The sequence below is a fragment of the Panthera onca genome, chromosome C1 (assembly GCF_046562875.1).
Source record: "Panthera onca isolate mPanOnc1 chromosome C1, mPanOnc1 haplotype 2, whole genome shotgun sequence".
NCBI lineage: Eukaryota > Metazoa > Chordata > Mammalia > Carnivora > Felidae > Panthera > Panthera onca.
Window position 1 is genome coordinate 138677502 of NC_138346.1, and position 14649 is coordinate 138692150.

Here is a 14649-nt window from a genome sequence, read left to right on the forward strand (position 1 = left end):
ATTTTTAGAGAGCTTCCATGTTGTATCACATATCAAAACTTCATTTGTTTTTGTGGATAAACTACATTTTTTTATATATTTGGGGTTGTTTTCCCTACTTATTGCCCGTTATAAGTAGTATTTGAGTGGATATATGTATCCAAGTCTCTTTCAGGTATGCCTGGGAGCAGAATGACTGGGTCATGTGGTAACTACAGGTTTGACTTTTCGATGACCTGCCAAACTGTCCTCCAAAGTGGCTGCACCAGTTCACTCTTCACTGGCAAAGTATGAGAGCTCTAATTTCTTCACATACTCACCAGCAATGCTTTTTATTATTGCCATCAGAAAGAGTGTGAAGTTGTTTCTCATTGTAACATTGACTCCTAGCATAAGTGGTAACTGGAATAGTAAAAGTAGGAAGGCCTAATAATTGCCTTAATATTCTTAATAGCATATCACCATGACAGCTAGCCGGTAGAACCAACAGTGAAAGCAGCTACCATTTTTCATTCTTCTCTCTTGTTCCAGAAAGTGTGGTTATCAGGAGAGGCTGACCCATTTCCATTGGAGGCATGACATAAGAGCAAGTCTGAAAATTGGCTTTGGAGTGTGGAGGTATAGGCAACCTCTGGAGAATAGCCAGTTTATTTGGGTTCCTGGACTGTGAGAGAAAATGTTATAAGGTGGCATATATTCAAAGAGTAGTCTCTTACTGTTTGGTAATCTATGTACTTCAAGGATATAAATAAATGTTCTAAGCTAAATTTTGAGCATGACATACTGAATTAATGCCTGGGAGAAACATGTAATATACTCTAGATAGCAAGGATAAGGACTGTTAATTACTCTAGGAGTCTGAATCAGGTGTTCTTCCCTGTTCTCTGCTCTCCTACTTGGTGTTTTTATCATTCTGGATCCAAATGCACAGATCCTGTGACTTAAAAAGATTTACCTTAGCTCTTGCTCTAGCCTAAGAGCTCCCATATGTAGATGAGGAGAGTTAGTCTGAATTAAAGTTCATATAGATGGTGATTGGACACTTTCATACCATGTACTTGGCACTCTTAATATTATATTGTTACAGTATTTTATAGTCACTGTAGTTCTCTGTTCATTTTTATGGTTCCTGTAGTATAGAACAATGAAGGACTCTGTCCTTACTCTCAGAGGACCTTGAAATCTTGTGGTAACATGCACCGGGAGCCAACTCACCTACTTTGTAAAACATGTAGGAGAGGAAGAAACAAGAGCTGTAAAAATCCATAGGCGGCACCAGACCAAGCTGGAGATAAGGGCTGTCACTGGAAAATAGATGAGTCTAAGAGGAGTCCTGAACAGTGCCTGTCAGAAGAGGAGGGACACAGTGTGACTGAGTAGCATGTGCAAAGTCAAGCAGAGAGAGAAGCCCAGTATAAGTGGGAGTTTAGTTTCACTAGAAAGATGATGTAATGAGAATAGGGAAAGTTAGACTAGAACCAGATAACAAAGAGCTTTGTTTGTAGTTTGAGAAGAGTTTAGACTTTATCTTCAAGGATGACAAATGGATGTTATGCCAAGAATGACAAGACAGGATTGGATATGGATTTTAGAAAGGTTTCTCTGATAGTAGTGTATAAAGTGTTTAGAAAATAGCTATGCAAGAGTGGGAGAAGATGCATATATTCATTCCACAAGTATTTCACAACAAATGACTCTATGTCTACACACTGTTCTTGGTCTCTGAGGATAGAGTGGTGAGGAACTTAGCAAAGCCCTAACTTCATGGCGTGTACAGATGCAATATACTAGGGAAGAAATGGTTGAGGCTAGAGTAAAGTGGACCTGTTTAAAACGTTTAAAGGAGATTAAAGTAGCAGCTTTGTGTCTGGGGAGGGAAAAGGCAAGAATGGCTCCAGGATCTCTGACTTGGCAGCTGTTTGTGGTTGGTCCATTCACAAAGGAGGTGAATATAGGAGGAGAAAAACATGGCTTTTGTGTCCTGTGCCACTCGCTGAAGCAGAACTTTTCAATATCGAAAGAAAGCTGTCAATGGGTACTTTTATTCTCCCACTATAATTACTTCAAATATTTGGAAGGAAAAGGTCACTCTAATAGAGGAACTGCAGTTATTAAAATTGAACTGAAAATGTTAATAATTTCTCAGATGAGATAGAGGTACTAATGTAGAGTTCTAAAGTTTGAACTCAATTTAATTATTCTAAAATTAGATCTAAAACTAACATCTAAAGGGGAAAAGTTAACAGAACAGGATGTTAAATCAATATGATTAATTAACTTGATATAAATAACTTGAGTATTGCTCTGTTTATCTGTAAATCATTTATCATGATACCAGCTGTAAAAGAAAATCTTAATAATAATGATAATGATGTGTGTCATCCTCCCACTCAGCAGAGGTGTTCTGACAAATTGTTAACAAACTGTCTTACAGTACTTCACAGATTCAAATGCTAATGTAATAACAACATAATCAATAATAATAAAATCAACAATGGAACAAATAATTTTGATGCAGCTTCTTAGAAAGGCAAATTTATTAAAACTTTGAGTTCACATGTGAACTCTCTCTCTTTCGATCTCTCCTCCCTTCCTCCCCTTCTCCCTGCCTCCTTCTGTCCCTTCCCTCTCCCTCTTCCTCTCCCTTTCTCTTTCTTTCTCCCTCCCCTTCTTTCTCAAAGGGCATATTGATCATTTCCATAGAATCCATTAGCAAATCCAGAACCATACTTAAATATGTATGTTCTGTCCCCACACTGACTTTCATTCTTCAAGGCCTCATTTGTCCTCACTTAGAACATCACTTGGACCTCTTAAAAGGTCTGATTTCCCTGGTGTCTCCTGACAGATATCAATGTACTTATTTGCAATGAAACTTACCTCCCTAAAGTATATGTGGACATGTCTCTCTGCTTTCTACCCATAGGAGAAAATTCACACTCCTTAGTGGGTCATACAAGGCCCTCTTGTTGCAACCCAGTATTTTCTTAGCCTTATTTCATCTATGCCTTTTCACAAAAAGGTTTAAGAAACAGAAGGCTAAGATTTTCAAAATATAAGTGCCCCCTTTGTAGCCTTATATAATGTCTCAGACCCCACATGTTCTTTTTATTATCTGGTCTACAGACCATGCTTGTACACATGGAGTTGGAGACCGCTCACTGTTCAAGAAAAACCGACTTGAGGGTGCCCTGCATGTTCCCTGAAGATGCTCGATTCTGCCTTCCAATAGCACTTGTTTATGCAGTGTGCTCCTATCTGAAGAGCCCGCCCAATATCTGGCCTACAGGACACTTAATTTGCCCTCAGGAGCCAGTTTAGGCGTGACTCTCCTTGGAGACTTTCTCTTCCCTTAAAACTGTGTCCCCATCAACCTTTGGAAGAACTTCCTGCTGTCATAGGAAGAAGACAAAAATTGCAACTCTGCCACTAACATGTTGTGTAGCCTTCTTAAAGAGGATGGGCAAGCCTACTCTCAGCTCCTTTCTGTTCTATATTCTGTTCTACATGTTTAATTAGAATATCTTTGTTTTTCTTTAGAGTTATTTGAGCAGTGTCCATCTTCCTCTGAGAAACTAGCATTGGGTATTTATGGTGTATATATTACATATCAGGCATTCTGAAACCCGCATAATGTACATTTTCTCTTTCACTACTAGCAACTTGCTATGTTAGATGTCATAATCCCCACTGCATGGATAAACTGAGGCTTAACAAATTCTGAATCCCCTTGCTTTTTATGTCCCTGTAGTCATCAGTCATAGTTCAGTGCCACAAACACAGCAGCCATTCAGCAAAGGCTGAATTCCTCTCTTCTATTTCATATTAGGATTTTTCATTCTTCCAGATGGAAATGTGATGTGATTTATCATATGACAGAAACCGATCAGTAGTGTTCTTTTGCCACCATTTGGCTGCAGGTTGAATTTAAGTTGCTACAGGTTTTTTAGGAACGAAAATGAGAATCTTGTTGAAAGATTTACTGTGGGCCTCTTAAAACCACCTTATTTTATGGGTCAAGATTTCTCCCTCCTAAGTCCACAGCTCTTGGGATCGTGTTTGACTGTTCATTAATAATCATTGTTTTGTTGGCTTTATTTCCCTGGCCTGTGTTCCAGTAAGAATGTCTCATATTCCATGAATGACACTTACATGTTTTTGAACAAAAGTGATTTTACTTCAGTATTCACCCACTGTATTAGTAAGATTGTTATGTCAGGTAGACCAGATCCAAATCCAGGACCCCCATAGAGAAGGAGATCACCCTGAACTCACACCCTGATTTCTTAAAAATTTTAAACACTATAAATAATTTGAGAGGCAATGAAAAAGTTTCTTCTGAATTGAACTCCTCTGGGCCCTGGATTTCCATGGTTTCCTTTACTACTCGTATTTTAGTACAGTGGTATGAATATGAAAATCGTTGGTACCAGGGGATTATCTTCTCCCCAGTGTTCTGTGCAATATTTTAAATGTGTCCCGACATTATAGACTATGCTGAAATAATACAGCCTACTTGGTATTACATTCTGTATTCATATTTACTATAAAATGTCTCACTACAGCACATTCCTTAACTTCCTATAGAGAAGGATGTAATGTACAACAGAGAAGTGCATTTTTTAGAAACACTGAAATGAAAGTTGTTGATTTTAAAAGACATTTTGTCACAGATGAGTGAGGGAGAAAGAGATCAAACCAGCAGGTCTAGCCAATCCAAGGTTTCATTCATGCATCTCTTCTGCTTAGTGCTTTCCCCTTTGGTATCATTAGCATTTTCATTTCGAAAAATGACAGTCTGCCGTGGAAGCAGTAAAAATGTTCAACCTGTGGTTTAAATTATTGATTTTTTAGAATATTGAAGCAGTATTTCAAATGGATTTTGTTAGAGATACTTCTGGGTGGAGGGTTTCAAAGGTAATTTGATATCCAAAAGCCTGTATATTTCAAAGACTTTCCATTCTTTGAATTTCTTTAGAGTCTGGTTGATTGGATAAAAATGTTTATTGTCTTCAGGATTATAAGTAGCAGATCATTGCTGCTTGAACTTGAAACATATATCTGCAGACTATGTTCTTCATGATTTATGGTATATGTTCAGTCTGTGATCAAGTGGCAAAATAAATCTTCATTTGGAAACAAAAGCTGATCTTAAAATGAAGGAAAACATGCTATGATTTACATGCATAGAAGGTCAATAGTCCAATTGATAGCTAATTTATTGTAATAAAGCATGCAAGGTGTGGTTCTATAAGAATGGATTTTAATGAAGCTCCTCAAATTATATTATGCTAATAAGGGAGTAGAGTGTGGCTGCAGCGATTTTCCTTAAAATCTTTTTAAGTCTCTCACCACAGTCAACACTCACATATGAACAGAAAATGTTTTGACAAGGAGCAGGATTACTGACTGCTGTGTGTATGCTGTGCAGGTAGTTTGCTATTCGCAGCATGTTTCTACTTATGGAAAAAAGCTACTTAAAAAAATTACATTATATCAAAATGACTTGATCTGCAATCATTCTACAAGTCGAAGCCTTGTTGAAGTCAATGAGGGCTTGGAGTGCAAATTTAGGACTGTATCGAGCTTAATACGTGGAGAATTGCACGATATCTTGTGATGTCAAGTATCACACAGCAATGGGATGTCACAAATTTGAAATAAAGCCTGATATTCTCTCTTTGACAGGTGTCAATGAATTAAAAACACGGTATCTTTTTGAGGCATTGGGACATAAAGGGGAAATATGCTACTAAATATATGAGATGTATCCATAATGATATGTCCATAAACATGTATGATTAAACCAGTTTGAAAATGCCTTCCCAGTGGAAGTACTACCTTGAAAGTTGGTTGGAGAATATGCTGATGTTGCTACTTTCTGGGGATGGGGGTGTGGGGGTGGGCAGAAATGCTTAATCTGCGGGTGTAAAAGCCTGAGATCAAATCCTTTTGTAGAACTTCCTTCTTCTAAAAACTGTATACAGAGGAAAATATGACTGAAATAATTTATATGTTATTATGACATAGATCATCTGATTTAATCTTCAAGACAGCACTTAGAAATAAAGATTTTATATCTTTTCATATTGTTTCATTATATCAGAATTAAGGAAACAGACTCCCAGAAAACTAAGTAGATTACTCAGGGTCACATGACTATTAAATAGGGAAGCCAGTGTTCTTGCTTGGGTTTATATAACTCCAAAAGCAATGCTTTTCTACTGCATAATACCTGTCTGTCTTTATTCTTTAAAAATGGCATCAAAAGCCGTTAAAAAAGAAAATCAAGACACAGAAGAGCAGTGAGCCCTATAGTGACACAGTATATGTGGTATTTAGGTCTTGTTTGTTTGTTTGTTTCAGGGGTAAAGCCACTTGTGTCTGCTCCCTTTTCCCATTCATTTGGTGTTTACCTAATTGAAAACAATTCCTGTGTGTTTAAGTCTCAGATACTGTAGGTGAATTAACTCACTAAATCTCCACAACAATCCTATTAATATTAGTCTCGTGCAGTAGATGAGGACATGAGACACTGAAAGGTTGCTCTAGAGAAACTATTAATAAGTAAGCGGTAAAGCGGATGAAATATCTACCGTAAGGAATTGTTGTGCATAGTCAATGAGGTAGTGAAGGGCACTTACAATTATCAATACTTTATAGGAAGGAAACTGAGTCACAGAAGGGTTAGTGACTTGCCCAACCAATATCACACAGTGGTCAATTTGGCATGATGGATGAAGTACTAGATATACTTCTTGGTATCTAGTAAGTTACTAAGGTACATGTTGAGAGCAAGAATCAAATACTTCTTGAATGATGAACTACTCACTACAGCCCAGTTGTGCAACTTGGTAGGGAATTTTGTGCAAGTTATTCAAATCTAAGTTGTAGTCTCTATTTGTAAAGTTGTTGTAATAAAATGTCAATTAACTGTAATTTAGTGAGTTTGCCCATGTGCAGGTACTCTCATAACGTGTGATACAAGTAAAATCTAAGCAAGTGTTTAGGGCATAGTAAGTGCTCAACGAAGGCTAACATTATTAATGTATTCTGTCATCATCATTATAGTAAGAGAGAGTTAACTAGCACACGAGGCTCAGGTCAAGACTTGTGATATATCTGGAGTAAATTTTACTATATGTGGTTGTCAAGGGGACAGAGTGTTCCTGGATAGTCTCACTATTGCCGAATCAGCATTTCTCTACCTTTGTTGTGCTGAATTCATCAAGGTTTTAGAACTTGACTTCTGCCATGATTTCAGGAAAAGAACATGAACCCACATCTCAAGCCCAGTATACTTCATATAGCATATGCCAAAAACTAATTAGTTCCTTGAAAATACATTTCTTCCTCACAATTACTTCTAAAAATAGGGTTCCTGATTTCAGTGAATATAAGCAGTTTAACAAAGCTATAGATTGTCTCTTCAGCTAAGTTTTAGGTGCTTAAACAGTAGTATCATTCAGTCACAGCCACAGTTTTCAGACTTACACCTGTAAGTTCATGCCAATTTATTGGCTAGCTTACGAAGTAAAGATTAAATTTATAAAGGGCACAAATAATATCTTGATGTATATAATCACCTAACATGCAGACACAGATTGTGATAGTGGATACAGATATTTTATAGAACTTGTTGTAAACATCTGAAAAAGATAATGGAACTTAGTATTTATGCATATTAAAATTTTTACATATAGAAAATTTGAAAATATGAGAACATATCCATCCCCAAGCTTCAATAATTATGTCATAGTCAACCTTCTTTCATTGTGACCTTACACACTCCTCCCACTTCAGATTATTTTGATGTAAAAACCAGTTCTTGTATGATTTAATTGGTACATATTTCAACATACCTAAGAAAAGACTCTTTTAAAATGAAAACAATACTAGAATAATACCTAGAAATAATTAAAAATAATTCCTTAATATCATAAAATATCTAGTCAGCTTTTATATTTGCTTTTAATTTTTTTATAGTTTGTTTATTTGAATTAGTGTGTTCAAATAAGATCCCTATATATCAATTGACTGACCCTTAAATCTCTTAAAAATTTTTCATCTCTTTTAAGTTTTTTCTCACATTTTAAAATTTTTAATTGAAGTATAGTTGATATATAATATTAGTTTCAGTTTCAATAATTATGTACATTACAAAATGCTCACTACATTAAGGGTCGTTACTGTATGCACCACACAAGGTTATTACAGTATTTTTGACTGTGTTCTCTATGTTGTTCTTTTCATCCCTGTGACATATTTATTTTATAGCTGGAAGTTTTAACCCTTATTCCTCTTCACCTGTTTTGCCTATTTCCCCCTCCCTACTCTTTTAGCATCAACCAGTTTGGTCTCTGTATTTATGATCTATTTCTCTTTTTTGATTTGTTATTATTGTTTGTTTGTTTTGTGTTTTAGATTCACATACAAATGAAATCACATGGTATTTGTCTTTCTCTGTCTGACTTATTTTACTTAGCATAATACACAAATGGCAAGATTTCATTCTTTTATGGCTAATATTACTTTGTGTACATATACTGCATATTCCTTATCCATCCATCTATCGATGAACATTTAGGTTGCTTCCATATCTTGACTAGTGTAAATAATGCTGCAATAAACATAGGGGTGTATGTATCTTTTGGAGTTAGTGTTTTTGTTTTCCTTGGGTAAATACCCAAAAATTAAGATTACTGGATTATATGGCACTTGTAGTTTTTAGCTTTTTGAGGAACTTCCATCATGCTGTCCAGAGTGGCTGCACCAATTTATGTTCCCACAAACAGTGCATAAGGCTTTCCTTTTCTCTGTATCCTTAATAACACTTGTCATTTCTTGTATTCCTGCTTCTAGCCATTCTGAATGGTGTGAGGTATCTCCATTGTTGTTTTTATTTGTATTTCCCTGATGATGAGTGATGTTGAGCATCTTTTTCATGTGTCTGTTGACCGTCTGTATGACTTCTTTGGAAAAATGTCTATTCAAGTCCTCTGCTCATTTTCAATTGGATTATTTCTGGAGTATTTTTGGTATTCAGTTGTATAAAATCTTTGTATATTTTGGATATTAACTCCTTATCAGATATTTGCAAGTATCTTTTCCCATTCAGCAGTTGCTTTTTTGTTTTGTTGATGGTTTCCTTTGCTGTGCAAAATCTATTGATATTTGGTATAGTCCCAATATTTTATTTTTGCTTTTATTTTCCTTGCCTTTGGAGTCAAATGTAGAAAATTGTTGCTACTGTCAACATTAGAGAAATTACTGCCTGTATTTTAGGATTTTTACAGTTTCAGGTGTCACGTGTAAGTCTTTAGCCCATTTGGTTTCTTGTGTTTTGCAAAAGTTTTGATGTAGTTTCTATTATTTTTTTTTTTTACTTTGTTTCCCTTACCTGGGGAGACATATCCACAAATTATTGCTGAAGTTGATGCCCAAGAGATTGCTGCCTGCATTTTCTTTTTCTTTTTCTGTCTTTCTTTCTTTCTTTCTTTCTTTCTTTCTTTCTTTCTTTCTTTTTAGAGAGAAAACAAGTGGGGGAGAGGGGCAGAGGCAGACAGAGAGAGAGAGAGAGAGAGAAAGAGAGAGAGAGAATATTAAGCAGGCTCCATGCTCAGCACAGAGCCAGATGTGGGGCTTGATTCCATATCCCTGGGATTATGACATAAGCCAAATCAAGAGTCAGATGCTCCACCAACTGAGCCACCCAAGGTGCCCCCTACATTTTTTTAAAAGAGTTTTATGATTTTAGTTCTTACACTTACATCTTTAATCGATTTTGAGTTTATTTTTGTTTTTGGTGTAAGATATTGATCCAGTTTCATTCTTTTGCATGTAGCTGTCCAGTTTTCCCAACACTATTTATTGAGGAGACTATCTTTTCCCCATAGTATATTTTTGCCTGTTATGTCATAAATTAATTGACCGTATAAGCATGGGTTTACTTCTGGGCTCTCAATTCTGTTCCATTGATCTGTGTGTCTGGTTTTGTGCCAATACCATACTGTTTTGATTCCTATATATTTGTAGTATAATTTGAAATCAGGGATTGTGATATCTCCAGCTTTTTTATTCTTTCTGAAGATTGCTTTTATTAGTCAAGGTCTTTTGTTTATCCAACCAAATATTTGTTCTGTGAAATATACTGTTGGTGTTTGAACTGAGATTTCACTAACTATGTACATTGTTTTGGGTATATAGACATTTTACCAATACTGATTCTTCCAGTCCACAAGCAAGTTATTTATTTCCATTTGTGTCATCTTTGATTTATTTTATCAATGTTGTATAGTTTTCAGCATATATTTCTTTTACTTGTTTGGTTAAACTTATTTCTAGGTATTTTATTCTTTTTGATGCAATTGTAAATGGGGTTGTTTTCTTCATTCCTTATTCTGATATTTAATTATTAGTGCCCAGAAACACAACAGATACCTGTATAGTGGTTTTGATCTCATAGCTTTACTGAATTTATTTATTAGTTCTTACAGTGTTTTGGTGGAGTCTTTAGGAGTATCTGCATATAGTATCATATCATCTCAAAAGAGTGATAATTTTACTTCCTTACCAATTCAGATGCATTTTCTTTTTCTTTTTCTTGTGTGATTGCTATGGCTAGGATTTCCACTACTATGTTGAATAGTAGTGGTGACTGTGGATGTCCTTTTCTTGTTCATAATCTTAGGGGAATTATTTGTGGGTTTGTCATAGATAGTTTTTATTATGTTGATGTATGTTCCCTCTATACACACTTTGTTGATAATTTTTACCATGAACGCATATTGCATTTTGTCACATGTATTTTCTACATCTATTGAGATGATCATATGATTTTTATCCTTCATTTTGGTAATGTAGGGTCTCTCTCTCTCTCTCTCTCTCAAAATAAATAAATTTTTTTAAAAAAGTAAATGTTTGATAGAATTCACCTGTGAAACCATCTGGTCCTGGACTTTTATTTGTTGGAGTTTTTTGATGACTGCTTCAATTTCATTGCTAGTAATTGGTCTGCTCAAAGTTTTTATTTCTTCCTGATTCACTGTTGGAAGGTTACATGTTTTTAGGAATTTATCCATTTCTTCTCAGTTATCCCTACTTATTGGCATATATTTTTTAATAGCAATCTCATAGTTTTTTTGTATTTCTGTTCTACAAATTGTAACTTCTCCTCTTCCATTTCTCATTGTATTTATTTGAGCTCCCCTCCCTTTTTTTTTCTTGATGTCTGACTAATGGTATATAAAGTTTGTTTATCTTTTCAAAGAACCAACTCTTAGTATCATTGATCTTTTTTATTATTTATTTTATTTTATTTTATTATTTGTTAAAAATGTTTATTTATTTTAATTTGAGAGAGAGAGACATAAGCAGGGGCAGGGAAGAGAGAGAGGGAGACACATAATCTAAAGCAGGCTCCAGACTGAACTGTCAGTGCAGAGCCTTATTCCGGACTTGAACCCATGGAGATCATGAACTGAGCTGAAGTCAGATGCTCAACTGACTGAGCCACTCAGGTGCCCCAAATGGTTTTGGCTCAAGTCATGATCTCACAGTTCATGAAGTTTGAGCCCTGCATTGAGTTCTGTGTGGACAGCGTGGAGTCTGCTTGAGATATTCTCTCTCTGTCTCTCTCTCTCTCTCTCTCTCTCTCTCTCTGCCCCTCCCTTGCTTGCTCTCTCTCTTTCTCTCAAAATAAATAAATAAACTTAAAAAATAAAATAAAACAAAAATCTAAGGAGTATTGCTTTTAATATTGAGTTCTGTACTAACCAAAATATTAAACATATGAAGGGAAGACAACTACACTTACTTCCCATAAGCACTTTCTTAGAAAACTACTGGAGAATATGTTACACCAAACAAGAAAATAGGGGTGCCTGGATGGCCTAGTCAAAGCGACTGACTCTTGGTTTTGGCTTAGGTCATGATCTCAGGGTTCATGAATTTGAGCCCCATGTCAGGCTCTGCAGCTGGTGGCTCAGAGCCTGCTTGGGATCCTCTCTTTCTCCTTCTTTCTCTGCCCCTTCCCCGCTCATGCCGTGTCTGTCTCTCTTAAATAAATAAACTTAAAAACAAAAGAAAAATACTTAAAAAAAACACAAGGAAATAAATGAAGGGAGCCAACATTGGACTGAGTTGGAAGGAATTTCTGGTAGGACCACTGGTCAAAATTGCAGGGTGAGAGGTGTGCAGCATACTTTGAGAGCATTCTGGGATCAGGCAGTTAAGAGCCTGTTGGAAGAATTTTTTAGGAAAGTGATGAAACTGCTCAGTTATCTGAGAGGTTTATCTTTGTGGGAAATCAGATTATGAACCCTTTTATGGAATTACCATGGTGTGTGGAGTGACTCAGCCTGTGATTCAGGAAAAGCCAAATAAATGAAGAACATTTAACCTGTGTGGGAGTGGGAGGGGAGAATGGTACAGGAAAAGAAAGGGGATTATAGACCACAGTTACTGCAGTGACCGGTATTTACATACCTACAAAGATAAAAAATATTGATTGCAGATTTAACTGAAAATGTCTTCAGATATGTGGGAGATTGGTGGACAATACATTTGTGGGAGAGGTAATACAAAAAGACTAAAATCTTAACTTCCAAAATAGGAATTAAGAGATGAAGGCAGAGGTAGACAGGGTGGCTTTCTTTTTTTTTTTAATTTCATTTTTTTTTTCAATATATGAAGTTTATTGTCAAATTGGTTTCCATACAACACCCAGTGCTCATCCCAAAAGGTGCCCTCCTCAATACCCATCACCCACCCTCCCCTCCCTCCCACCCCCCATCAACTCTCAGTTTGTTCTCAGTTTTTAACAGTCTCTTATGCTTTGGCTCTCTCCCATTCTAACCTCCTTTTTTTTTTCCTTCCCCTCCCCCGTGGGTTTCTGTTAAGTTTCTCAGGATCCACATAAGAGTGAAAACATATGGTATCTGTCTTTCTCTGTATGGCTTATTTCACTTAGCATCACACTCTGCAGTTCCATCCATGTTGCTACAAAGGGCCATATTTCATTCTTTCTCATTGCCACGTAGTACTCCATTGTGTATATAAACCACAATGTCTTTATCCATTCATCAGTTGATGGACATTTAGGCTCTTTCCATAATTTGGCTATTGTAGAGTGCTGCTATAAACATTGGTGTGCAAGTGCCCCTATGCATCAGTACTCCTGTATCCCTTGGGTAAATTCCTAGCAGTGCTATTGCTGGGTCATAGGGTAGGTCTATTTTTAATTTTTTGAGGAACCTCCACACTGTTTTCCAGAGTGGCTGCAAGAGGGTGGCTTTCTCTGTGATACCAATCAAGGCAGAAATGTGGACTTTTCCTTCAGTTGCTACTCATATTATGAGAATGGAACTTACTATCTTTTATTCCCAATATTAATAATAAAATTCTTCCTTGTTATCACTAGTGCAACTGGACTGCATATATCCTTTATTTACCCAGTCCAGTATTTTTAGCCATGTGTGCCTAAATCTGGTTCAACCCTTACTTGAAAAAAAAAAACCCACTGGAATTGAATACTTTCTATTAGAGTACTCACACGGAAACAGTATCTTTGCCTCAAGTTCTTCACCCTAAATAATCTAATGATGTCAGTCAATACTTATAGAATTGTAGCAATCTTAAACTGTAATGGTGAAAGAAAAATATAGGTGTCTGTGATGTGTGCATTGATTTTAGCAGTTCATCCTTAGTGGAAAATGTAATTGAATATGTGTTCAGGTGGATAACACCACTTTAAAGGGGGAATAAGACAGTTTAATGCAATGGGAAGTACTGGATACATCCACATATTCAATAACTGTATAGTTCACCGATTGACAGTAAATCTTTATATCTGTAGTATATATTCCCTTGGACCCCTCTCTCAACAATGGTACTGCGCTTCTTCAGTTGTTGCCAAGTTGACATGTAATATACCTTTTATAACTTTTAATGTGATAGACCTTTTATTCATCCTGCTCTCATAGGCAAAGCAAATGCTTCTGCTTTAGTAAATGCAATATGAAAAAAAAAAAACTTTGAATGCAGTGATGATTTATAATCTACCCTCAGTGTTCTATATCCTTCTCGTGTGTGTGTGTGTGTGTGTGTGTGTGTGTGTGTGTGTGTGTCTAAACATATCTCTGTGTATGAATGAAAATATATACAGAGAAGGATAAAGTAGAACTCATATAATTTTCTAAGAGTAACTGGTAATTTAAAATATTTATTTGTTAGATGAAAATATATGTCAATGCAGGTATCAATTAGTCAAATGAAACTATAACAGGAACCATGGCTCTTTATTTTATGATACGGTTTTAACTTCATCAAGCTTTTAATGTTCCAATAAAATAGTTATATTTGCACACATGGTTTTATTTGTTTATTGTCTGTCTCTCATAGTAGAATATAAACTCCATGAAAGCAAGTATCTCATTGATATTATTCACTCATTTTTTAATAGCTGCATAATTCTTATAGTATGAATTGGATGTAGCATAATTTACCCAATGCTTTCTTTCTTTATGCACATTTGGATTTTTGTCACTATAAAATGTGCATATTTGCAATCTCTATACTAGATATTTAAAAAGGGAATGCTGTTTCAGAAGTATAGTTGATCCTTGAACAATTCAAGGGGCTAGGGCACCAACTTACACAGTACAAAATCCA

The 14649-nt window shown here is 35.8% G+C and overlaps 1 protein-coding gene across 2 annotated transcripts in view; it reads left to right on the forward strand.

Annotated features, from left to right (window-relative positions):
- The window catches only part of DPYD (dihydropyrimidine dehydrogenase), an 853279-nt gene that overhangs the window by 474961 nt on the left and 363669 nt on the right, over nt 1–14649 (forward strand). Inside the window, exon 14 of one of the 2 annotated variants that reach the window (XM_078451629.2) lies at nt 511–1050. The exons of the other annotated variant lie outside the window; for it this stretch is intronic. Coding sequence (XP_078307755.2) covers nt 511–558 — 48 coding nt within the window. The 3' untranslated portion in view covers nt 559–1050. Of the gene's footprint in view, nt 1–510; nt 1051–14649 lie in introns of those variants that run through there. 2 annotated transcript variants of the gene reach the window in all.